This window comes from Pagrus pagrus (genome assembly GCF_965226575.1).
Source record: "Pagrus pagrus genome assembly, chromosome: 4".
NCBI lineage: Eukaryota > Metazoa > Chordata > Actinopteri > Spariformes > Sparidae > Pagrus > Pagrus pagrus.
Genome location: NC_140188.1, coordinates 5,371,352 through 5,394,039, shown reverse-complemented (window position 1 = coordinate 5,394,039; position 22,688 = coordinate 5,371,352). Strand labels below are relative to the sequence as shown.

General features: G+C 39.8%; 1 protein-coding gene across 3 annotated transcripts in view; it reads left to right on the top strand.

Moving 5' to 3' along the window:
• The window catches only part of nectin1b (nectin cell adhesion molecule 1b), a 243,200-nt gene extending 240,460 nt beyond the window's left edge, over positions 1-2,740 (top strand). Inside the window, exon 13 of one of the 3 annotated variants that reach the window (XM_084351956.1) lies at positions 41-2,740. In XM_084351956.1, the coding sequence (XP_084208082.1) occupies positions 41-280 (240 nt within the window). In that variant the 3' untranslated portion in view covers positions 281-2,740. The remainder of the gene's footprint in view (positions 1-40) is intronic. The other 2 variants (XM_084351958.1, XM_084351959.1) reach the window with 2 other exon arrangements.
• The last annotated feature ends 19,948 nt before the right edge of the window (positions 2,741-22,688 follow it).

Below are 22,688 nucleotides of genomic sequence, written 5' to 3'. Positions count from 1 at the left end.
TATTATCCTCTTTCTTCTTCTTGTGTCTCCCCCCTCGCAGGACTCTGGGAGGCGTCCAGAAGAGCTGTTGAACCCAGCTGAATACATGAGCTACCAGCGCGTCTGCAACATGGACCACTTCCCCGAGTCTCAGCCCGCTCCAGCCTACCCTCCTGTTACTTTCTTGCCTCAGCACCCCTACCAGCAGCACCCACCCACTGAGCCCATGTACTCCAACACAAGCTTCCCCGCCCCGGGCCCTCAGGCTCCGTTCAAGTTCCCCAAGGAGCAATCCGTGTGACACGCCACATAACTTTTAGCTCTGCAAGAGGCAACGTGATAGTGCCACAAAAAGCTTCATGGAAAACTCTGCTGAACGGATGTGCATCCATCCCCACCTCGCTTCTGTTTATTTTATAAGCTTAAAACGTGTTTTCATCCGAGCGATGAAAATGTAATTCGTGGCCCTGAGTCCCCCTGTGTGTTGTGCACTGCTTGCTCCACTGAGGCTGTCTGTAGGACCCAGCTCACCTTGTGATGTTAGCATAGCCAGCACCAACTCCCCTCCTCCACCACTCATACCCTTCACCCCTCACACGCCCACGCATCCTGTTTGTTTTTGATTGCTTCCTCACCTTTGAATATGTTGATTTTTTTTTTTGTTTTGCCAACCGTCGTGTACAGAATTGTATCACTCAAGATGTTATTTTTCTCTTCTTCTATTTTTTATTTTTTACATTTCCCACAGTGGTAGTGACCTTTTATAGCGACGTGCTTTCTTTTGTTTGTTTTCTGTTTCGTCTGTCAATCATATGCTTGCTTCTTTGAAAGTCGTATACTAAACTTTATGTGTGATCGAGTGTGTTCTGGTGAAAAAAAAAACAACAAAAAACGATTAATGCCATTTGATTTGTAAAGCTAATTATCAATCTATAATGACATGGACTACCCCTTTAATGACAGTTAATGATAGAGTGTTATGTAAAGATGTGAATTGGCAGTCTCTCAACTGAATCCTTCATTACTCTTCCTAATAGCTTTGCTGTTCTGGAGGTTGACTGGATATTTTGGACTATTAGATGCGAATGTTATCCTGATTAGCTACGAAGAAAAAACAAAGGGCTTGATCCGACAGTATCTACTTTCTTCTATTTCTCCATGTATGATTATTATTATGATTATTTTTAATATTATTATTATTATTATTATTATTATTATTATAATCTACCAGTAGTTGCCAAAGACATATAGTTTCATTCACTTTTCATCCGTTTTCTTTTCTTTTTTCTTTTAACACCAGCGTTTACATTACCTTGTCTGATGGGAAATAAACATAGTTGATTGGCAATGTGCGAAACGTTCCCAGTTTACATTTATCGCTTGCCATATGCTGTATTTTCCATATCTGTATGTGAAAAACTTGAGTTCCTCATGGAGGTTGGTTTAAGGCTCATTGCATCGTGGGTCCTTTATGTTTGTGCAGAGTTATCAACCGACAGGAGTTGTTCTTTTTGCAGGTGCAATAGGTGAAGACAATCACATACCTGGGTTGTCCTAGGAAAAAAAAATCTGTTTAAACAGTGTTTAAGTTGTTTAAGTTAAGTTTGGAAAGACTTTTTCGAGGACAACCCACACGTTTAACATATTTAAATATTTTTTTGACTATGATTTGTACTAATATAGCCTAAAGAGTTTCGAAACGGTAAGAAACACTGAAGAGAATAGCTTGCTACTGTATTTTTGTAGAGAATGCTTAGTTATATACGATAGCACGCCACTTATTTTCTGAGTCCATTTTCCACTGTGACTGTTCATTTCAGAACCATACATAAGCTAATGTGCTTGACGAGCCAATTACAGGATACTGCCTCCTACACTCAAGCCCTGTAGACACGGAAACATTTGCATAAACTGAAAGTTCACATTTTTTGCCATGTCAGATGTATGTTTGGAAAAAAAAATATAGAGAAAAGAAGAAAATACTCGTGTTTGTGCTCGATGTGAAAAAAAAAATCCTTGAGGTGTTGAAGGTAATTTAGTGTTACTCTTAATGGTGGTTAATGGGATAGAGTAAAACGTGTGAGACTTTCTCCTGTGCTCACCTTGTTGTCTTGCAATGGCTCGATATGTGTGCTAGCATTTAGTTTAAGCAGCGGCCTCGCACCGCTGAAGGAGTTTGATAGTGCTGTACCTGCTGTGCGAAAATACACTGAAACACTACTTTGTCTTTTTGTGACACATTTATTATACATGAGATCCTTCCTTTCCTTAATTATCACTATTATTATTATTATTATTATTATTATTATTATTATTATTATTATGTGTAAGTGCTTAAAGTGGCATTTACACGTATTCATTTTACCGTCAGATCCTCATGTTTTCAGTCACATTTAATTATTTTGAATGTCCTGAAGATGATTGCCATGTTTTGTTTTTTCACCCTCGACCTTGTTGTTTTGTGTTTTGTAAGACTGTAACATTTAGTTTTTATTTTTTTAAATATATACATATATATAGACCTAAGGCACATTTCTTTTGAAGGTTATTGTACATTTGTGGAAGGATAATCAGTGAGTAATTATTCGGGTCATGAGCTCTTCTTTTGTTGCCCAGGCTGGAATCATGAAATGATGTGAAACAACTTAATCTGTTCTTTTTTTATTTGAAGTTATGTTTGATGTAAATATTACTAATGTGTGTGGAAAAAAGAAAAAAAAACAAGTCATGCGGTTTAACATTAAACTTCACAAACTACCCATGTCAGAGTTGTTCTTACTCTTTTGTCACTATTGTCTTATTTTTCTTTAAAACTGCATTCATTGATTTCTCTTTTTGGCCACTTGGGGGCAGCAGAACGATCATAAAAACAAAACATTAATATATCAACTTATAAAGTCGCTACGGCTAACGAGCAAGCAAACAGTTGGCTATCACACATCCAGACACATCAGCTTTCATTTGGAGTCTTGTTTGTATCCACCTGATGAATGAATGTCACATATTCTCTCTCCTTTAAGCTTTGTTTTGGTCCCCACCAACTGCTGAGAACGATCTCTGGATCTTTGGATGATCTTTAGCTGCTTCTTGCTCCACTGTTGGCACCAGCTGGTTGGTATATTTGTCCGTCTGCCATGTTGTGGCTGTATCAGAGCTTTTTCTTCAAAACCGCTGTCAGCTTCTGGTGTTTGATTCTTTGTTCATACTGAATATTGATTGCTGCGGCTTTAAAGCAATAATGTTATACAGATTTGATTTATTTAGCAAAATATACAACATATTTACATATTAGCATAAAATACTGTGAGTGTCAACAAGACATCTCTCTGTCAGGCACTCACTCACACAAACAATCATCTAATGTGTCAGCAAAGCTGTCTACATCCAGCAGACACAGAACAACTTTAGCATTAATTGGAGTTGTGTTTCATGTTTTCTATGTAATGTTATATAATATATATAATGTGGAATTGAATTATGTCAAACTACAGTTTTACTTTAACAGCATAAAAGATGAACCAGTTAGCATTAGCTTCTAGCCACAAATGAGATACGTCAAACAGCTTCTGTGTCTTTCTGTGAGCTTGCTAATGTATCAAACAGAAGAGAATACATTCTTAGACAAAGTAAACCACTCACACCTATTCTTTACTAATTGCTCCATTCAAACAGTTTAATCTGCTGAACCCAGTTGTTGCTGGTCAGGATCTAGTTTGGCTGCCAGAGAGCGAGCAGCCTGCAGCGAGCCCCCAGGAGCAGAGCTGGACAAAGTCAGACCTGCATGTCAAACACTTCATGACCACAAATATTTTTTCTTGCCACGAACATTTATTAGAAAAGTTGAAGAGTGCTTCCTGAGCACAAGAGTGCTGATGTAGCAGTTGTGGATTTTACATTTTGATCTTTTTAATAATCGTGTCTCCGTCAAGCTGATCAGAACATTTTGTAAAAACCATAGATCAGCACTGCTGATTCATCGAGTGAGATATGATGTCTCGTAGGTTATGGATATACTCCATATACTCAAACCCCACACTCACATTTAAAAAATAAATAATTATTTGAATATTCGTAATTTGAACTTTGGTATCCTTCTTAAAAATTCCCTTTAGACATTCAAGCTTGCAGAATGTTGCATCTTTCAGTGGATCGCATGTCTAAACATTTATACCTCAGAAAGCTGGTTTCTACAAAAGAAGAAAGAGATTTGGAAAAACTCCCTGGTGCTTCTTGCCGTTGGTACCCATAATGCATTGGTGTGGTGCTTGATATGGTGCCTTCTGGACCCAACGGTCTTTTCGGGTGCCTGGGTGTCACATGACCTTCATATGCAGCTGTGGGCCAGCCTAGCTTTGTTTTCTAGAAGCCTTTTGTCCTGCTAGCCTGCAAAGTGTTGGGTTGAAACAGACTAATTTGTTCTAATGTGGATGGTCCCTTGGCTGTAGGCAGCATGCCATTTGGTGTGCATGATATTATGACCAAGTATTGTGTTTAAGGAGGTAATTTGGCCTTAATATGCTGTACTTATTCATCTAGCCTTGCCTCCTCTAGCCCAACAGTTTCACTCAGAGGAGTCTGTCTATGAGCTCAAATGTCCTTTATACCCAGAGCTCTCAGTGGCCAGATTTATTTGAACTATTTAGAAATTTGGGTCATAAAAAATATGACGCCATGATCCATTAAAAGGTTGATGCTGTTATCATAAAACAATGGCTTCCTGGGAGGAGTTAATAAAAAAAAAAAACATGCTTTGGTTTATCTGCAGTAATGTGATATTTGTGATTTGCAGTTCAGGTTAATGGGCTAAAACATGCAGAGGCATAGAACAAAAAAAGCCAAAAGACAACCTACTGTAGAGTGAATAATAATCAAATGTGTGCATATATGCACTGATATTGTCACATTTTTAAACCGTATTACAACCTGGTCTCATTCAAACAGGATGTAATCCCAACCACTTAATAGTCTCTGTGAGCAATCATTGAAAATCATGGATAAAAAAGCAAATCCTCAATATTGTGAAATATAGTTATAAAGTGTAATCTTCTGTCATTTGAAAATGTTCTGTTCATGGCCGATGTTGGTTTATTATTTAAGATCATTCATAATTTAGCACCACAGCCTCTTAAACAGCAATCAGTAACAATATGTAGTGCTGGTTTCAGGACAGCTAACTCTTCCTGGGGGACTGTTATGTTACATTTAAGTCTTCACATTTGGGCAAACTGCTTCTTTATTGGGAAACATGATGGTTTGCCATAAAATGACTAAGTAACTTCAGTTACTTAATGTACGTGACATAACTCAACTACACAACAGCGATCTCCTGGGTTAAAGGCCTGCGTTTCTTTGATGTAAGCATCTATACCCGACCTCCTCCTTATGCAGACTTTATACTACTTCACCTGACGTCCTTCTTTATTGCCTTGATAATTAGAAGTGTAAAAACGGGTGGTAATAAGCTGCTTTCACAGTCGACCTATATGGTTGTTTTTATGAGGAGGACATGCTGGAATTTGAAATAAACAATAATCTAGCAGCATTACTAGGAAAGAGGTTTTTGTTATTGTTAACTATGTTGTTAAGAACCTTTTTGCATCCTGGCTAAATAATGGAATAGCATTGACCTTTACATGGACTGCGTCTGTTATTTAATTTTCCATTTCTGCTTTTTTGCATCTTTGACTGTGTTCATATTAAATGATTTAGTTCTAGTTTCTGCATAAATAATCTGACATTTGGACGATCTTTGTCCAGACCACCACTATATGTATCACAGCTGGACCCACCAGTGTCAGCCACAAGTCTCATCTTTCAGACCCAACTGTTTTTTGAAAGTTGATAAACTGTTGAAGCGGTGGGATATCTGCAGGAATACTGATCACTATATGTTATAAAAGGAGATCCTTTGGAAGCTGAAGGGAGACTATATTCAATCAACCTCGGGGGAAAACTTAAAGGAAGTGATATAGTAGAATATAGTATAAAGCCAAGAGTTGTGAGTGCTGAGGCAGGTTTATCAGAAGTGAATTCATTCGGTCGGAAATCAGAGAGTCAGTAAGTCAGCAGAAATACTGTCAGATACACCTACACAGCAATTGGAGGCCACTGATCAAAATGAAACAGTCCCAGAGTATCTGAACTGAACACCGAATGTACTGGTTACTGTCACACTTCAGGTCCAGACAACATTTCCCCGACGTGTTGAATATTTATGTGGTATTATTTTTACATTTATTGTGAATTCAGTGTATTAACAGAAAAAGGCAATGTGTTCTGGATTGAACTAAAACAACAAACCAAAATAACAACTGCTAATTCACTGAGCTCATGAGGCAGAGCTGGTCGTACACCAATCAGAGGGTTCGATCCCCAGCTCCAGCTGCATGTTGACGTGCCCTTGGACAAGATACTGAAACCCATATTCCTATCAATGACTGCTCCCGTGTATTTGTGAATGACTGAACATAGAAATATGAGTTTGGTTAGAAAGCGCCCTCTGCCATCAGTGTATGAACGTGTCCTGTGTTGTAAAGCTGATGAGCCAGAAGACTTGCAAAGCTGTATGTAAATACAGTCCATTTACCATTTTCTGTCTGGTGAACAAACACACAGACATGTCAGGATGGTGTGCAGCTTCACCTGTTGATGTAGCTGAAGTTATCACAACTTGACACCCTGGTGCCGTCAGGTTCGAAGAAAAGAAAATGCAGCAAAAGTTGCCCTCTGGATTCCCCTGTGGTGGATAAAACATGATAAAGTGCCCTCCACAGTGGCCCGATGTGCAAGAAAACATGAAAAGTGCCCTCTAGGGTGAAGAAAACATGATATAGTGCCACATGCCAATACATGGTTTAATAGTTCCCTGTATGTTTTTATTACAGAGATTTAGTATTTATGCATTAAATCTAAGTCACGTAATAAAACAATTTAAATCTTCCCTTGCCAAGTTCACGTTCAGTTAGGGAGGGGCAATAAAAAGCGCTCAGACTGGAAACATCACAAACTGGCATGTTTGCTTCACGGCCCAGAACCAGACGGCTCTGCAGTGGGTCATTTAAACCGCCCAGGAGCATCAGTGATATCAGTGAGGTGCTGCTGCGTGACTCCTGAGCTCTTCCACCATGAACGTTACACCCATACAATCATGTGTTGTAGAATCACAATGAAACTGATCTTGAATCTTGAATGCAAGAGAAAAAGTACAATAAATGCACTTTTCAAATATCACAGCAGAATATAAAGTAGAGCCTTAAATGTATTTCTACAGCTGGTGCCCTTTTAATCTCTTCTTCCCCTGCAACTCAGACAGCCTAGGTCCACCACTGGGAGTGACACATTGTGGTATGGGGGTTAAAAATGACTACTTTGTTAAAGTTTGGGGAAAGTTTTCATCATGGTTACAATAATAAACATGTGATTAAAGTTAGGGAACGATCATGGTCATGGTTTTGAAAAAAATCAGTCGGTTTTGAAACAGGAAATGAAGAGCGGTCTCTCGTGTTTACGTCTGATGTTTTGTTGATGCAACCATGCACCAACTCCTGGAAATGATACTTTCTGTTGTTTTCCACTGAGTCGATGCAGAATACAAATAAACACAACCGCTGATGATGATTAAATATTGTAAACAGCAATAGACGACACACAAAACAAATTCTGTGTGTGTGTGTGTTTGCCGAATTCGTCTTTTTGGTGTTTGAGAGCCTGATGTTGTTTTTTAATGAGGGTTTCTGTTCACTGCCTGGTGGAGAATAAAAGAACCTTGTTTTTATATGTTGAATCAAGTTTCATTTGAAATACACTATCGACTGTTTAATGTCTGACTCTCGTACAGAAAACCTGCTTCTACCTTTCATTCATCGGACAATTCTTTTCTTCAGCGACCACCAGCAGCTACGCAGCACAAGTTTTCTAATGAGCATTAATTTCATACTGTTACTGTAATATAGGTTATAAAAATATTGCTTTATAATTATACACTTTCCAGAAAATGTAAAGTAAAGTGATCATACAACTGAGGCACATGTTGTGTGTAGGTTACTATACCAGACTTCATACTGTTTTATAATGAGAGATGTCACCATGGGGTTTTATTCTTATTACCTGTTGTGATAATTATGCAGTGGTACATACATCATGTCTGCCCTTCAGGCTTGACTTGCTCAAGCGTTGAAATCAACACAAAAACAAACACACAAAGCTTCCAATTATTCACCTGCGTTTTTGCATTCTGCTTCCCATTAGAGTAGCACATAATATAATGTGAAATATCTGCACCGGATGTCTTGGATCGAAGCGTAACTTGATTTGACACGCTGGATCTGCAAAGGAAGCTGCACAAAAACAACCTTTCACAAGCATGTAATCATAATAAAAATCTGAAATTGTAGTTGCTTACTTTGCTGAAAGGACATAAAAGCCACAACTATGAGCAGGTTCGGTGATGATATGTGGCAGAACAGAACGTGTGTCACACGTTCTGTTCTAACACAGTAGCATGACAACGTGACATAAAGCGATCACGCCTCTCTGATATTCTGTTGAAACCATACAGTGATGTACGTGTGACTGTGTGGGCTGTTAAAGGTGCAGAACCCAGCCGAATATCATACTCGTAACCAAGAATGCTCATTTGCTCATTACTGAAGGACAGGTTAACTTGAGTGCTTTCTCCCGAGAGATGCAAGAATCGCTTGAGAACTCATCCAGAAAAGCCCACTTGATTGGATTGGGTGAAGTCTCCTGGAACAAATCCTCGGTGTCACTTTTATGTAACACGTCGCTCTGCTTCTATTTTGCTCTTCCCTAATTTGCTTTGTCTCTCTAATATCTGGGTAACAGACATCTCAGTAACACGAGGTTCAGTAATACCAATTACAGTATAACATCAGAATAGAGCAAGTTTTTCAGAGTAGATTAGCCGTTGTATGTTACAGAACGAATACCAAAGAGGCTTTTCTTTTCCACACTGCCGAAGACAAAGGTCTCTTTTTCCAAACTCCCCAGAGAGTGGAGGTGTAACCAGGTGGCTTGCTTGAAGAAAACGTCTTCAAAGCGATAATTGGACACAATTACAGGAACATCTGAAACAACAACACATCAATCTGCAGCCTCGGAAATGACTGTAGAGCAGATTCAGCACCTTTCGAACACATCACAAGCAACGCAGAGACACTAGAAATACCAACTACAGCAGTACTGTCAACACATCATCCAACCTAAATGACAATTGTCACCTTCCTTTTGGTATAAACTGACATAAATGTCTAATGACTGTCACACAAATAGTTCACAAGTGATTTCTGATCTACCATCTCTGTGATTTAGCAAACAACTAACAAATATCAGTGCAGCAGAACCGGAGATATCATCTCTTTTTTATTCCATGCATTCTTCCCACTTGTTTAAACCTAGCACTTGTATTACCCACAATGCATCTTGATGCTAGTAACAGCCAGTGTAGCCTCCAGCGGCTGGCCTCAAGCAGAGTTAAGCAGCAGGCTACAGAGGTCTGGTGAGCTCGCCTACTGTTAACTTTGTATTCTTCAATCCCACCTGACATCGCCTCGAATGACATCACTCGAGGTAATTTATCAGACTTTGCACAGCTCCCTCTGGAGCCACAAACGACTTTAAGACTAAAAAAGACCTTTCCACATATGCAGCGGTGCACCAAAACACCTGTAAACAGACTTTGATGTGTAGAATCAGCACACTGCTCCTTTAAGGTTAGGGCAGGTGCAGGCAACCAAAAGTGAGCTGGGATGTAAACAATGGTCTCCAGTGGCAAATCCAGATGCTTTATATGCCCGACCATCCACCACTGACCTCGTCTCAAAACTGCAATATACGCCACGCACTTTTCACTGGCTCATAGCACAAAACTAAAGACAGACAGAAGAAGTCAAAAAATATTCCCTTACAGAACAAGCATATCATGACACATACTGAAAAATAATATAAGTAATATATTAAAAATATATATATAATCTATGGAAAGATATACGTATACGCCATTTTATACCATTATATATATATATATATATATACAAATATTGCAAGATAGTATATTTTTGCAACATATATTGTAATATGTTTTACAATTGATAAAAAATTGCAATATTGGTATATTTGTTGAATGTCAATAATATATAATTTAATATATTCAATAACGCAGTGCAAGTACATTAAATACATAACATGTAAGAATTCTCGACTACACCTTTATATATATATATATATATATATATATATATATATATATACAGAAGTGCCACACTGCAATGAAACACATTAAATATAAAACAATGAGTGCAGATGCTTAAACATGTGTCATACATACACATATGTGTTGCGCTTGAAAACACCACACTACTTCTGACTCCTGAGAGCAAACAGCCATTATCTGTGCCACCACTAGAGGCTGCCTTTCAGGAGGATATGGTTCTTGGTGTTTTTTCATGTGAAGAAATGACAGATTATTTTCGTTTTTTTTCTGGCAAGGACAGTTTCTGTGCAATATAATGCAACCTGACACAACAATGCCACAAGCTCGCCCCCAAAATGTCTGCACTGCAGAGCTGATTCAACACCTCTGTGACACATTACTGTATAGGCTTAACAGAGACTGGGTATACTGCAGATCTATTGTACTAGATTGGATTGTATAATATTGAACAAGTTTCTGGTTATTTTGTCCACCTCCTGTACCCTGGCAAATAGACAAAATTGCTAACAAGTTCCCCAGTTACCACTTGAGGTGGCATAGCAATGAGGAAGGCAGAGCTCTGGCATGCTGTAAGGGAATTACCAGCACACTTGCAACATGTCTGTGACCAATTACACCTGGGCTCCGGGCACCGAGCGTGTACACAGGCTTTAAAGAGATTTCTGTGACACCCAGACTGAAAGACAGGAGTGACCAGGAGCCTATTAAAGGAACCTGAAGTGATTTCTCATTTTTTTTCTGTTGCGTATTAAAATAAGCAAGGAAAAAGCATCAATTGTGACAAGTGTTTAGTGCCTGCATAAACAATCCCATCTCATTACATTCTCCAATAAGTTGGCCGAGGCAATTTCCTTTGTACACTTGACCTTTCAGACAAGCATATTAAATGCATCTGTTTTGCTCTGTTCGTGTGTGTGTGTGTGTGTGTGTGTGTGTGGATGGGGCGGAGGTGTTAATGCGTCACACTGTAGATGTGTTTCTGCTTTTGTTGAAACGTCAGCAGTCAGAATCGATGCGGCTCACCGGTGGATGCAGTAAAAACAGGGACGGACAGTAAAGGCAGCAGGCTCAGATGGGCATTATGCTCATTTTTTCTCATCAGCTCTCTGCCATATTTTAATATTATGTTAAGCTCATTGGGATGCATAGAAGAGAAAAGGGACACGGAGATGAAATTGACTGATTCGCTGCCTTGCACAAATGGAAACAAATTCCATGTGACACTCCTCAGCAGAGGGAGATGGGCCCTTTCCTCACAGTGGCCACAACCAATAAGCATTATTCCTCCTGCTATACATCATACCCGGTCCCTATAGTAAAGCCTCTTTCCTTTCCTAATCACATATTGTTGTGAGTGCAGTTCTGGTGAGCCAACACTGGCTGAAGTTTATTGATACTGTGGCTCAAGTTTTGCAAACTGATTCACATTATTTGAAAGTGGTTCTCTTGTCTGGTAATTCATATGATATGACAAGCCAAATAATGAATAGGAGATAACATTTTTCTGGCCTGGAGGGAGGAAGCACAGAAGCAGAACAGTTAAATATCCAGTCTCTTTTTCACGTCAGTGCAGCGAGGGCTCATCAACAAGAAATTTAATTTACCCCTGAGGATCACAGTAAAAAATGTTTCTCACCCCTCTGCAATAAAACACAAAGAGGCACACAATGCTTTTTCCTCGCCACAGCCGCAGACAGTAATGGAATTGATTATCTCGGCTATCACACGGGTCACTGACAATTACCAATTGCTTAAAAGGTAATCATGACAGTCTGTCAATCTTTCTCCATTAAACCAGATACGGACAGCATATCTAGTCAAATGTAGTCCAACATCTGTCAAACCATGGATACATTCAGATTTGCACAGTAGCACTGCATTTTACAGGTCCACAAATATCATTGAAAGCAGGTGGTAAGTAACTTATTGGACATTTCTTGACAATACCCCCCAAATCACCACAATGTTTATCTCAAAATCTGTTGAAAATTACCCCGACGTTATTTAAAATAATATTCAAGGATTTTCCAATAAGACATAAGTAAATAGCAGCTTATTTCTTGAATATGTTTTCCAGGAAACTTGAAGCTGATCATGCCATCTTACCTTCTGGCTAACGTCTGCTCAACATGTCTGCTTAACGTCAGAGCACTTGTTAATTACCATCTATGCTTACCATTAAATCTGCAGACCTGTCAAATGAAGTGTTACCATTTGCACTTATCATATACACAATATTGACATTTCTACAAAACATGTCCTATCATGTTCACATCACATGTCCATGAGCTGTCATGTCACAATGCGGTGCTGATGGTGCTGGTATGACATTTGTTCCAACATTTGTAAGCATGAAACCACCAGATATTTTGAAGGAAACATCGGGACAATTTCCAGCCACCTTTGTGGTGACAGAACCAGGTCAGCCAAAACATCATCTTTTCCCGACCCAATCCAAGTGGTTTTTGTGGCTAAACCCACCCAGAGCACAGCACTGTTAGAACAACTGAAATTGAAAAGTTTCACCAAAGGTCAGAAAGTCAAATTGTTGACATTTATTCTCGTGATTGGGTTGAGTTGATCCTGTTGATTGAAAAATGCAGCTTTTAAAACTCTGCCATATTTGATTTTTCTACCTTGTTTAATGTTTTTAATCGAGTAAAACTAATACATCAACATTTATACTGATATCCAATGCTTTTTATTATTAAAAGCAGCTAATGCAGTATCATGTAGGAGGAGCAATGTGTCATTAGGTGATTGCATCATTAATACGGTACTTTTTAATATAATTGCATTACCTCAGGGTGATTTTCCAAATATTAGGCTTTTCCCTTTGACTATTTTCTGTTAATTACTTAATCACATGCTTTTTAAAACACAAGGCAGCATTTTATGGTAAATTACACATTTTTATTCTGTGAACTAATGAGGTGATTGCTGAAAGCAGCAGAAAGGCAAATAATGTACAAATGTACAAATGTTCATTTGCCCGGAATGTGATCGAATGTGAAACACCATTTATTGTCCCGGGCACTGACCCTAGTACAAATAAAATACCTAGTATCGGTAGTGTCGCCATCACAGACTAGGATACCTAATCGATTTGGGTTTTTCTATTGAGTAAGTGCAGAAGTACAAATTAATTGAAAACATCAGGAGTAAAGAAAACTGTTGTACGTGAACTATATGAGTTAAGGAGGTTAATGCACTTGAACATTTTCACTCCTCTACATTCATTTTTTCGGGTTTGGAGTCCTTCATTGATTGTGGGCATTGTTCCATGATTACATTCAGGTAGATGTTTCTCACCAGGTCTCTGATTGAACTGTGTTTGTTTAACAGTTCCTTTGAGATAAAACCCCTTCAGTGATTTCTAAAGCATTCAAATGGCCACAAATGATGGTGCAACAACAAGGCTGCATATGAAAATACATCTTTTATTCCTAACAGGAAGGATCGACAAGTGCTTTATGAAATGGGTGAGCCATTTTTTATTATGTTAGCCTTTTGTTTGGCCTTGTGTTTCCCACTCATTCTGTATTTGTATTCAATGTATAATTTACTTTATATTACTTTAATATAATTTTTTGTAATTTAAAGTTTGGATGCTACTGTTTTTGTCAAATCACACATGTAGCTACACTATGTATTCTTTACTAATGTTAGCTTGTAATTGTCTTTTATTTTTTATTTGTTACTTTAATCTGGTAATAAAGTCTATAAAATTTCAAATCCAAATAGATAACTACATACTGGTAAATTGTGACGCCTTGATGGCAGCTAAGACAGTAAATTAGTGATATCCTGTATCACCAGAATAAATGTTAGTTAAGTAAACCACAGAGAAGTTCAAACTGAACGTTTCTTTATATTGCAACTTCACAATATGTGAAATTATCTATATTTCTCTCGTAACAACGTCGCACTTATGCTCTGTTTATGTTTAGGCACAAAAAGCACTTGGCTGGGGTTAGAAAAACATCATGGTTTGGCTTAAAATACCCATGTTGGTGGCCACGATCGTAGATTGAGATGGCCTGACTTAACGTGAAAATAACTAGTTTTCGTCACCAGAAAATCAGCGGGAAAAGTCTGCAGTTGTCGCCAAAAAAAGCTAGAAATATCCCCAGGTCTACTTCAAAATATGTACTGGTGTGACTCAAACTGCTTTTGCCAGCCTTGTTGGCTTGTAAAATGCCACCACCGTCCCCTCCACCTGCTGATGTGACAGTAAGCTAATAACTAAGCTTATAACGTGAACATGGTATGCCATATTTGCTACAAATGTCATCCTTGGACGTATCAGTGTTTTGCAGAAACGTTAACTGCTGACACTATATCCTGGCGACCGGGCTGGTTTTTTCCTTCTAAGTGGTCCTGACGTGTTTTATCTCATAAACTACCCTCCTTAAGATCGTCAATTAAGATCACGTATGCAGACATGATGGCAGCAGAAAAATTAAACATAAGTTTCCGATCATACCCATCGCCACTGGGATTTTTTTTCAATGACAGTGGCGGGGAGGAAAAGCCAGAAACTAATTTACACCAGATCAAAAGCATGAAAGAGCACTTCTGTGGAGAAATGATAAGCCTTCAAGGCCACTGCCAGAGCCCCAGGACAGTGCTCTGGTCTCAGCCATGTGGACACTTTCTCTGACCACCTGTGTCCATCATTGTCCAAGAGACGAGCCACAGGGATGCTTTAACGGGAATGCCAGAGCAGCTGATAAATGGAGAGCAACGGTGAGGAGGCAGATAAACAAAACACAGTCAGAGATAAGAAGTGTGGGGAGGGTGCCGCGTGCTATCGTGCAGGAAGTAATTTTCATACATTACACTTCAAAAGGTTGGAGCTATGAGTGTGTGTGTGAGGTAGTGCATGTGCGAAAGCGGGACAACAAACAGGAGTGATTGCTCGTGATCATTGTGGAGGCGCAGTAATATTTTGTTAGCTCTATTATCAGGGCAGTGTGACTCTGACCCTTCTCTTTCTTAGCTGCTTATGATCCTGGAGATGGAGACGTTTTAAGCAAATTTACCTCTTTAACTCATTTGGCTGCAAGTCAGTCTGACTAATAGAGTCAACTCAAAGCTTATGAAGTTAATGTGAATTCCAACAAGTATCTCATTATCACCTTTCAGCACTTGTTTTTTTCTCTTGCTTACGAGTCGCAGGATTACACCAGTTATGATCTGTGTTTTGACACTGTTGCAGAGGTGTTTAATGACGGCACATTTTGTCTGTTTCCGGCAAATGTATCTGTATCTGTGCTGCAGCTCGTCCTCTTCAGATAAATGTCCACACAGGTCAACAATGCGAGCAGCTTATCATGACCCATATATTTATTCTTGTTAGGCGACACTGAAGCGGTGGTGCAGGCTGTAATTAAGGTCATGTACGTAACGCAGGAACAAAGACAACTTTTTTTTATTTAACTTATCATTCTGACTGCGGTGTAATGGCTGCAGAAAAAATGACACTATCCACGTATAGATGAGTTCCCTCTAGACCTCACTTCTACTATGCTAATTGGTTTGTCTGGATTCTTCATGGAAAAACGAAGGTCAGATTACAGCACAAAGGGAGTGCATCTGTCACTGCACAACCAAAACAGGAGCAGAAGAAGAAACCCCACTGATGGAGGAGGCAATAGAGTGATAGAAACAGAGGTAAAACAAGAGTGAACAGACGGGCACTAACTTGATGGAGAGCGCTGGTGTTGTGACAGTCTGTTCCCCCATCAATATGTGTTTCCCCTCACCACTGGGACTCTTTCTATTAGATCAGTAAGAAACAAAACTTGACTTAATAATAATAATATTCTTCTTTTTAATAAACTGACTGCTTTACTGTCATTTCATAGCACTGAGATCACATTTCCCAGTCAAATTGGGATTCTCATGGTTGTTTTCTGCTTTGGAATGAAGCCAGGCTGCTAGTGGTAGCCATGTTGCTTCTGCTGTCTTTGCATCGACAGTAATAGTAGGAGTAGGGCAGTTGAGGAAATTGTTTCTAACCTACTTACTTTAACCCAAACCACGCTGTTTTCCTAAATGTGATCCAATACTGTAGCTTTAGTGGCTGAACCTGACCAAACTGCCACCGGATGATGAAGGTCCATTACGTCTGTCGCTGGCACGCTGCGACAGTCATGCTGTTTTGGGAAGGGTGAGGTCACTGGCCATCGATCTGTACAGTTGTTTATGTAGGCCTGTGAGGATGTGTTGCTGTATCACCAAGTTTTGTTTTTTTTTACTTCTATTTTCTTGGGATTGATTTGCACAATTTCTGCCATGAAAATGTCATGCTGAATCACAAACAGGCAACTTGTGAGTGTTTTTGAAGAAATATTTATCATATTTTCCACTGTGGCATTTACACTCAGAGACTGGCAGGCTTTCATGCACTCAGGCAGCATATTACTGCATCTGCAGGGAATCCATATAAGGAAACAAGTGTCAATGTAGGAAAAATGTGTCATTTTTCATCTTTCAGATTTTGTTTGCTTCTGACCACTTTGCCGCACCGACTGCTGGCATCCGTGGAGCTGAAAAGACACAGAGAGCAACTGTACGAGAAAAGAAATTTCCAAAACCACACAGGTGAAACTTTTCACCTTAACTCTGCCTGCGTCGCTCATCTCTTTTCCTCAGCACTCTGAAGTCCAATCTCAGCCCCCTTGTGTAAACTCTGCAGGAGCTCTGGCTCCAGCTGACAATTCCACAAAAGACTTTCATCAAAGTGAAAGTCTGATGGCTCTATTTGAAGGTGACATAAAAAAAAAAGCATTCATCCAAATATGCAAAAATATGAAAATCAGGTACTTATTAAGCAGCAGTGAAAAGAGGCTCAATACTTTTTATGATTTCTAAAAGTCTCCACGTGAAGTATCCATCTATCTGGGACAGTTCACTATAAATCTTGATCACGGTATTTGGCTCGGTTGATTAAATCTATTAAAGGTATTTATCAACTTGAGCACAATGATACTGAAATGAGAGTTCAATTTCATAATGAACGTTTCATAACAGTTTATCTGTGCAGACTCACAGGAGTCTAATGGGAAGAAGCACATTTATTAATGCACCTGTCTTCAGTCATTTACTGTGACCTTAAATTTCCCATCCCGGAACGTAATAGAACGACTGATAAATGTAGAAAACACACTGCGGTTTATCACCCTTCACATGACCTGGTGGTAAACCTGCCATAATTGACAAATGTCTAAGAATGGTTATTTTTCAATTCTGAGCGCTGCTATCACTCCAGCGCTATATTTCAATTAACTTATCTAAGACCCAGTGGAAACGTGCTCATAAAAGGGAGGACTGTATCATTAAAGTGAATAAAAGTACTATTATCCAGCTGCAGATAATTACATTACCAAAACCTGTCACGGTGCAATTCTTATTTAGTTATGTGATGTTATTTAATTTCATTTAATCGTCATCTGACTTTGGAGCGCCTCGCCTTTTTTATTCAAATGCTCTATAAATGTGCTTATTAACTATTGAAGGTGATTCCCCTCAGAAGTGATGGCGGTACAGCAGCAGCAGCTCCGGGCTACAGTTCAGCCTGACTTCTGACACTCCAGATAGAGAATCCAGGTGTGGGATGAGGAATGCTGATCTCTCTCATAGTAGTCCTTCTAATAGATACCATCAAGGTGCCCTTAAGCAGAGCGCCAGTCTTTAAGTTGTACAAGTGGAGCAATTTGGCTCGGCTGTAGCGAGCCACCGTGAGCTCATGGCTCATTTAGTCGTAGAGTGGACCAGGACTTTGGATCAAAGGGGGAGTCACCCTGGACTACGGGGCCCAGCTCAACTGGACTTGGCAGCCTGAGAGTGAATTCAGAAGGTCTAGATTTTTCTCTTTAGGAAGGAACCAGATGTAAGACGTTTCATTTCTTGTTGTTTATTTTGTTCATTTATTATGCTAACAGATCACAGCCAGCTGAAATTACTGGGGTATCGGACCAGCGCCTCTTGCAGGTACAAAGTGGCATTATGAAACAGGATGGGCCGGGGATAGCTGCTTAGCATGCTAACTTCAGTTGTCATCTCTGCAGCACAATACAAAGACGTCTTTTACATAAGGTCAACACTACTGTTTCTTTATACTCTGTTGATAATGTGAATGCTTTAAACTAAAATTGTGGTCAAATCTTTGAAATTGCTCCTTTAAATGTGAGACTGCAGCCTGCGGGCAGTTATCTCATCTCAGAGGAAACAGCTACTGTAGATGCAAACAAACAAGATGCAAATGTCTTATCAGTGAGCTTTAGAGGGATTCGCTCACCTTTGTTTCCATCTTTGAGGCAGGCAGCCCTCTCTAGAGCCAGTGTTTGGTTTGTCTAGTTCTGGGCTACTGTAGGACCAGGGCAGGACAACATGGCAGAGGACCCGCCCCCTCTGTAGATATGAAAGGCTCGGTCTAAATAAGGATGATGCAGTTATTTTTTTCAGGTGATTATACATCATTAAAATCATAACCATTTCTGCCTGTAAGTCCCCTTAAATCTTAAACACTGGACCTTTAACTATGGTTTCATAAAAGGGATACAGTGTGTAATCTAATAATCTAGTACGTAATGTATCCACATTTTTAAATTGCAAAAACTATGTAAAGAAATACCATTACTAATAATTACATGCATACTCCTTCTCTATGAAAATCCCTCCTGCACAGAAGAACAGAGACGTGTTGCTGGTTACGCACGAGTGGCTGCGGTAAAATAAATGGACGTTGGGTCAGCCGGCTCCACCGAGCTGGTTAGAGGATCGGTGCAGGTTAACAGGAGGTGGTGACACAGGTCAGCAGCGGGTCACACTGTGGTTTTACTACGTGACGAGCTCAGGGAGGTCGTGTGGTTTGATCGATGAGCTGACTGAGGCTGCTTTGTTTGATAGATAAACATCTGATCAGCTACGTGGCTTCTAGCTCACACGACACATCATTGTGCAGAAAGTATTTTGGTTTGTTATCTTTTCATCTGGACTTTCTTCAGTAAAGGCACATTACAGAAACACCGTATTTGTGTCGTAACGAGTACTTTTGCCGCTGAAGTCCTTTTCCGAGTAAGTGCTTAATGACCATTCCAGGAAGGACAGTTAAATGCAATGGAGAGTTAGCGCCACTACATGAGAACTATAAAACTGCTGGATCAAACAGAGGTGCAGCCATTAACACAGGAGGAGGCATGTACAGCTGCGCCTCCCGTAGAGAAATAGCTGGTTCAGAATGACAGTTTTAGACCTCTAGCCAGTGTTATATTATGGTCCATAGTGATCAGACTTTTTCATTCTGTTCAACCAGAACTGTCAACTAGTCTAAAATCTGTCTATCAACGTTTAGAAAAGCCTTTGGTGTAGAGCCTGCCATATTGTATATTTTTACCATTGAACAAAAGTGGCTGGGACGTGCAGATAGAGTAGATCGGAGCAGCTTGTGTCAAGCTCACCGCACTTCTTCAGGTAACATTAGTTTGCCTGTGTGTATTTAATGATCTATGCACGTCAGAAGATGTTACGACGGTATTTTACATGGTGTCATATTTAAAAAGGTGGTGGCATTAACAAAGCAGGTCCTTACAGTGGGAAGGAGCAGCCATGCTTGCGACAAATGTGTTCAGGGCTATTAGAGGCAATGCAGTCTCGTGTAGGCCCCTCAGTGTGAGGGAATCAGCTTTTTATAGGCAGTAATATTTTATCGATACAACATAAGGTGTTGGATAATGTCACTAGCAGCTGGTGCTCTGCAACAGCTGCAGCTGTTAACTGGAATTGCCGGAGATATTTGAACGACTCCTTTCAAACATGGAAGCTATTGTACCGTCGATAAAATGACAGACTCAGCGCCTGCACATTTTCAATTAAAAACTCTTAGTTCAGAACAGGTCTTGCTGAGAGGGGGCTGGAACATCTTTGTTTGTGGGTGACTATGACGAGCACTAATGGAGACTGAATATGACTGTTAAAAGCTTATTATGCAATATGAAATGAAAGGGCAGTTTAAAAGAAACAATCACCTTAATTAAATCAAACACACAGCTAATGATCTTTATTAATATGTCTGATTTCTGATGCTGGGACCAACATGTGCAACATGTGGAACCCTTTTATGAGCTCCTAGTGGGTGATATTTTGACAAAGAGTCCCCTTCGACAGCCTCTGCATGAAGTTGGACCATGCGTGTGGCGACAGTAGCCTTTTGGAAACTTAATTCATCATGAGCCAGATTAATCAAGTTAATAAATTGAGCCAATTATCCCAGTGCTGGCCCCATTACTAACTTATGTTAGCTGACAGCTAGCTTCAGAGTGATGGACAAGGAGCTATATGATGAATTTTAAACCATATTGTATAAGTGTTGAGTGTGTCGCAGCATCGCTGATTAAGATCCAGTGATGCCGTAAGATTCCCTGTCGAATTTTCTGATGAGCGCAGCATCATTATGGAGGATAAAAGTGAGTTAGATGCTTTCAACTATATTACTATACTAGTAGCTCTGCTATCTAATGCAGGGGGGCTGAAACTTTTTTCCCAGGATAGCCAAAACATTATCAAACACACATTGTATTGTATCGGGGCGAAAAACATAAAAAGGGTGTATACAGTGGAGCACACAGGAAGTTGTGATATATTTTTTAGTGACCTCCACCTTCGTCCACTGGAAGAGCACCAGAGAGGGCATGTTTCATCTACCATGGTGGCATCCAAGAGGGCACTTCGCAGCGTTGAACGTGGGGGCACCAGGGGTGGAATTGCCTGCTGTACTCAGATTGTGAAAAAATAAATTAATCATAGGGATCCTATATATTTGAAGAGCATCAAACATCTGCCAGGTCAATGGGAGCACAAAATGAAAGCTACTTGTAGCAACTTTAAGTTAATCCTGAGTTCTTCTCCCATCTTCCAATTTCCACCTAAATGTTTTCACACTTTCTGGCGCTGAAAAACTGTGACAATCCAGTTAGCTAATGTCAGTTAGCTCACCTCCTGAGCTGCCACCTTTCTCATTATTCCTGACTTGTGCCTCTGACATGGTGTCCTCCTGGCCACATACAAAAAAAAGCCATCAACATCTTTTCAAATTTTCTTTTTGTCATCTGTGCCCATAGAATTGGATTCCACTCTCACAAAGCCAGAGTCATTGGCAAACACTTACAGCTGATAGCTCACAGGGAACAGAGAGCTCATAGCACTGTCATCAGCTTTTTTTCAAGGAAGTAGATTCTGGTTGCTCGGAAAGACACCAGGAGTCATAACATGATGTCACAATGCAATACCATTATTACCAGCATCAAGGTCATTATGCATACACAATGAGACTGTGAGTGTGCTGAAAGGAACTTAGACCAAATAAAGATCAAGAAACTTCAACAAAGCAGACACTGGAACATTTCAAACACCAATCACAGTTTGTGCTTTAAGATGCACTTTAACAGTGCTGCTACCACATATTTTGATTATGCTGAAAAGAGAAACTTCAAGAGGGTGTGGGCTTAATATTGGCAAAGTGTTTTGTTTTCACGAGGGAAAACGTAGGCCACATGGACTTACAGTAGTTCACAGTGAGGCCGTGTGGGCTGACTTTAAGAACCAATCACCCAGCATTTTGTCAGGCGTCACTTTAAGTTGGAGCAGTCGCAGTTTGGAGCAGATAATTAATAAATTCTACTGAGTATTCCCAACTGTGGCGAACTCACATGGGCAGTGGCGGATTTAAGAAATTTGGGGCCCAAGGCAAAGGCAGGCATGGGGCCCTCTAAATTGGGAAGACAACACACAAAACAACAGGTCAATTATACAGACACATACGTTTTAACAGAATACACATGTATTATTTGTTTTACCTGTTGTCCCTCTCTTCCTGTCCCTTTTTCACGTTGTCTCTCTCCCTCATTCTGAAAACAAACACACACAAAACACAGTATAAGACTCTTACCCAGTGGTGAAGTGTAAGTATATTTACTCAAGTGCTGACGTAGACATTTAAGGATTTCATGCAACTTCAATTTTGTCTGCTCCGCTGTATCTCAGAGGCAAATACTGCACTTTCTACTCCACTACTGTACATCATTTACGTTGCTGGTTACATATTTCAAACCCTTCCTACCCAGTGAAAACCATGTACCCTCAAAATGATGATTTAATGCTAATATTTGTGATAAACTGAAAGAGTCTTCCTTTGTGGGGCGACTTCTTAAGCCAAAACTCTTTAAAAAATCGTCTTGGGCCAGCTGGAAAATACATCATGACAAGACATCAGTGAAGTTAGTTTTAAGTTGGATATTCGACATTCGCAAGCCACTCCAACATTTCAAGTGCACCCGTATTGCAGACTTTACAGTAAACACACGGAGAAGACGGCTACAGCGTGTACCGACTTCCTGTTTTCAAAATAAAAATGTGGGATATTTAAAGCAGAGATACTGTGTTTAAAGCTATTGAGAAGCTATTGAGCTAACAT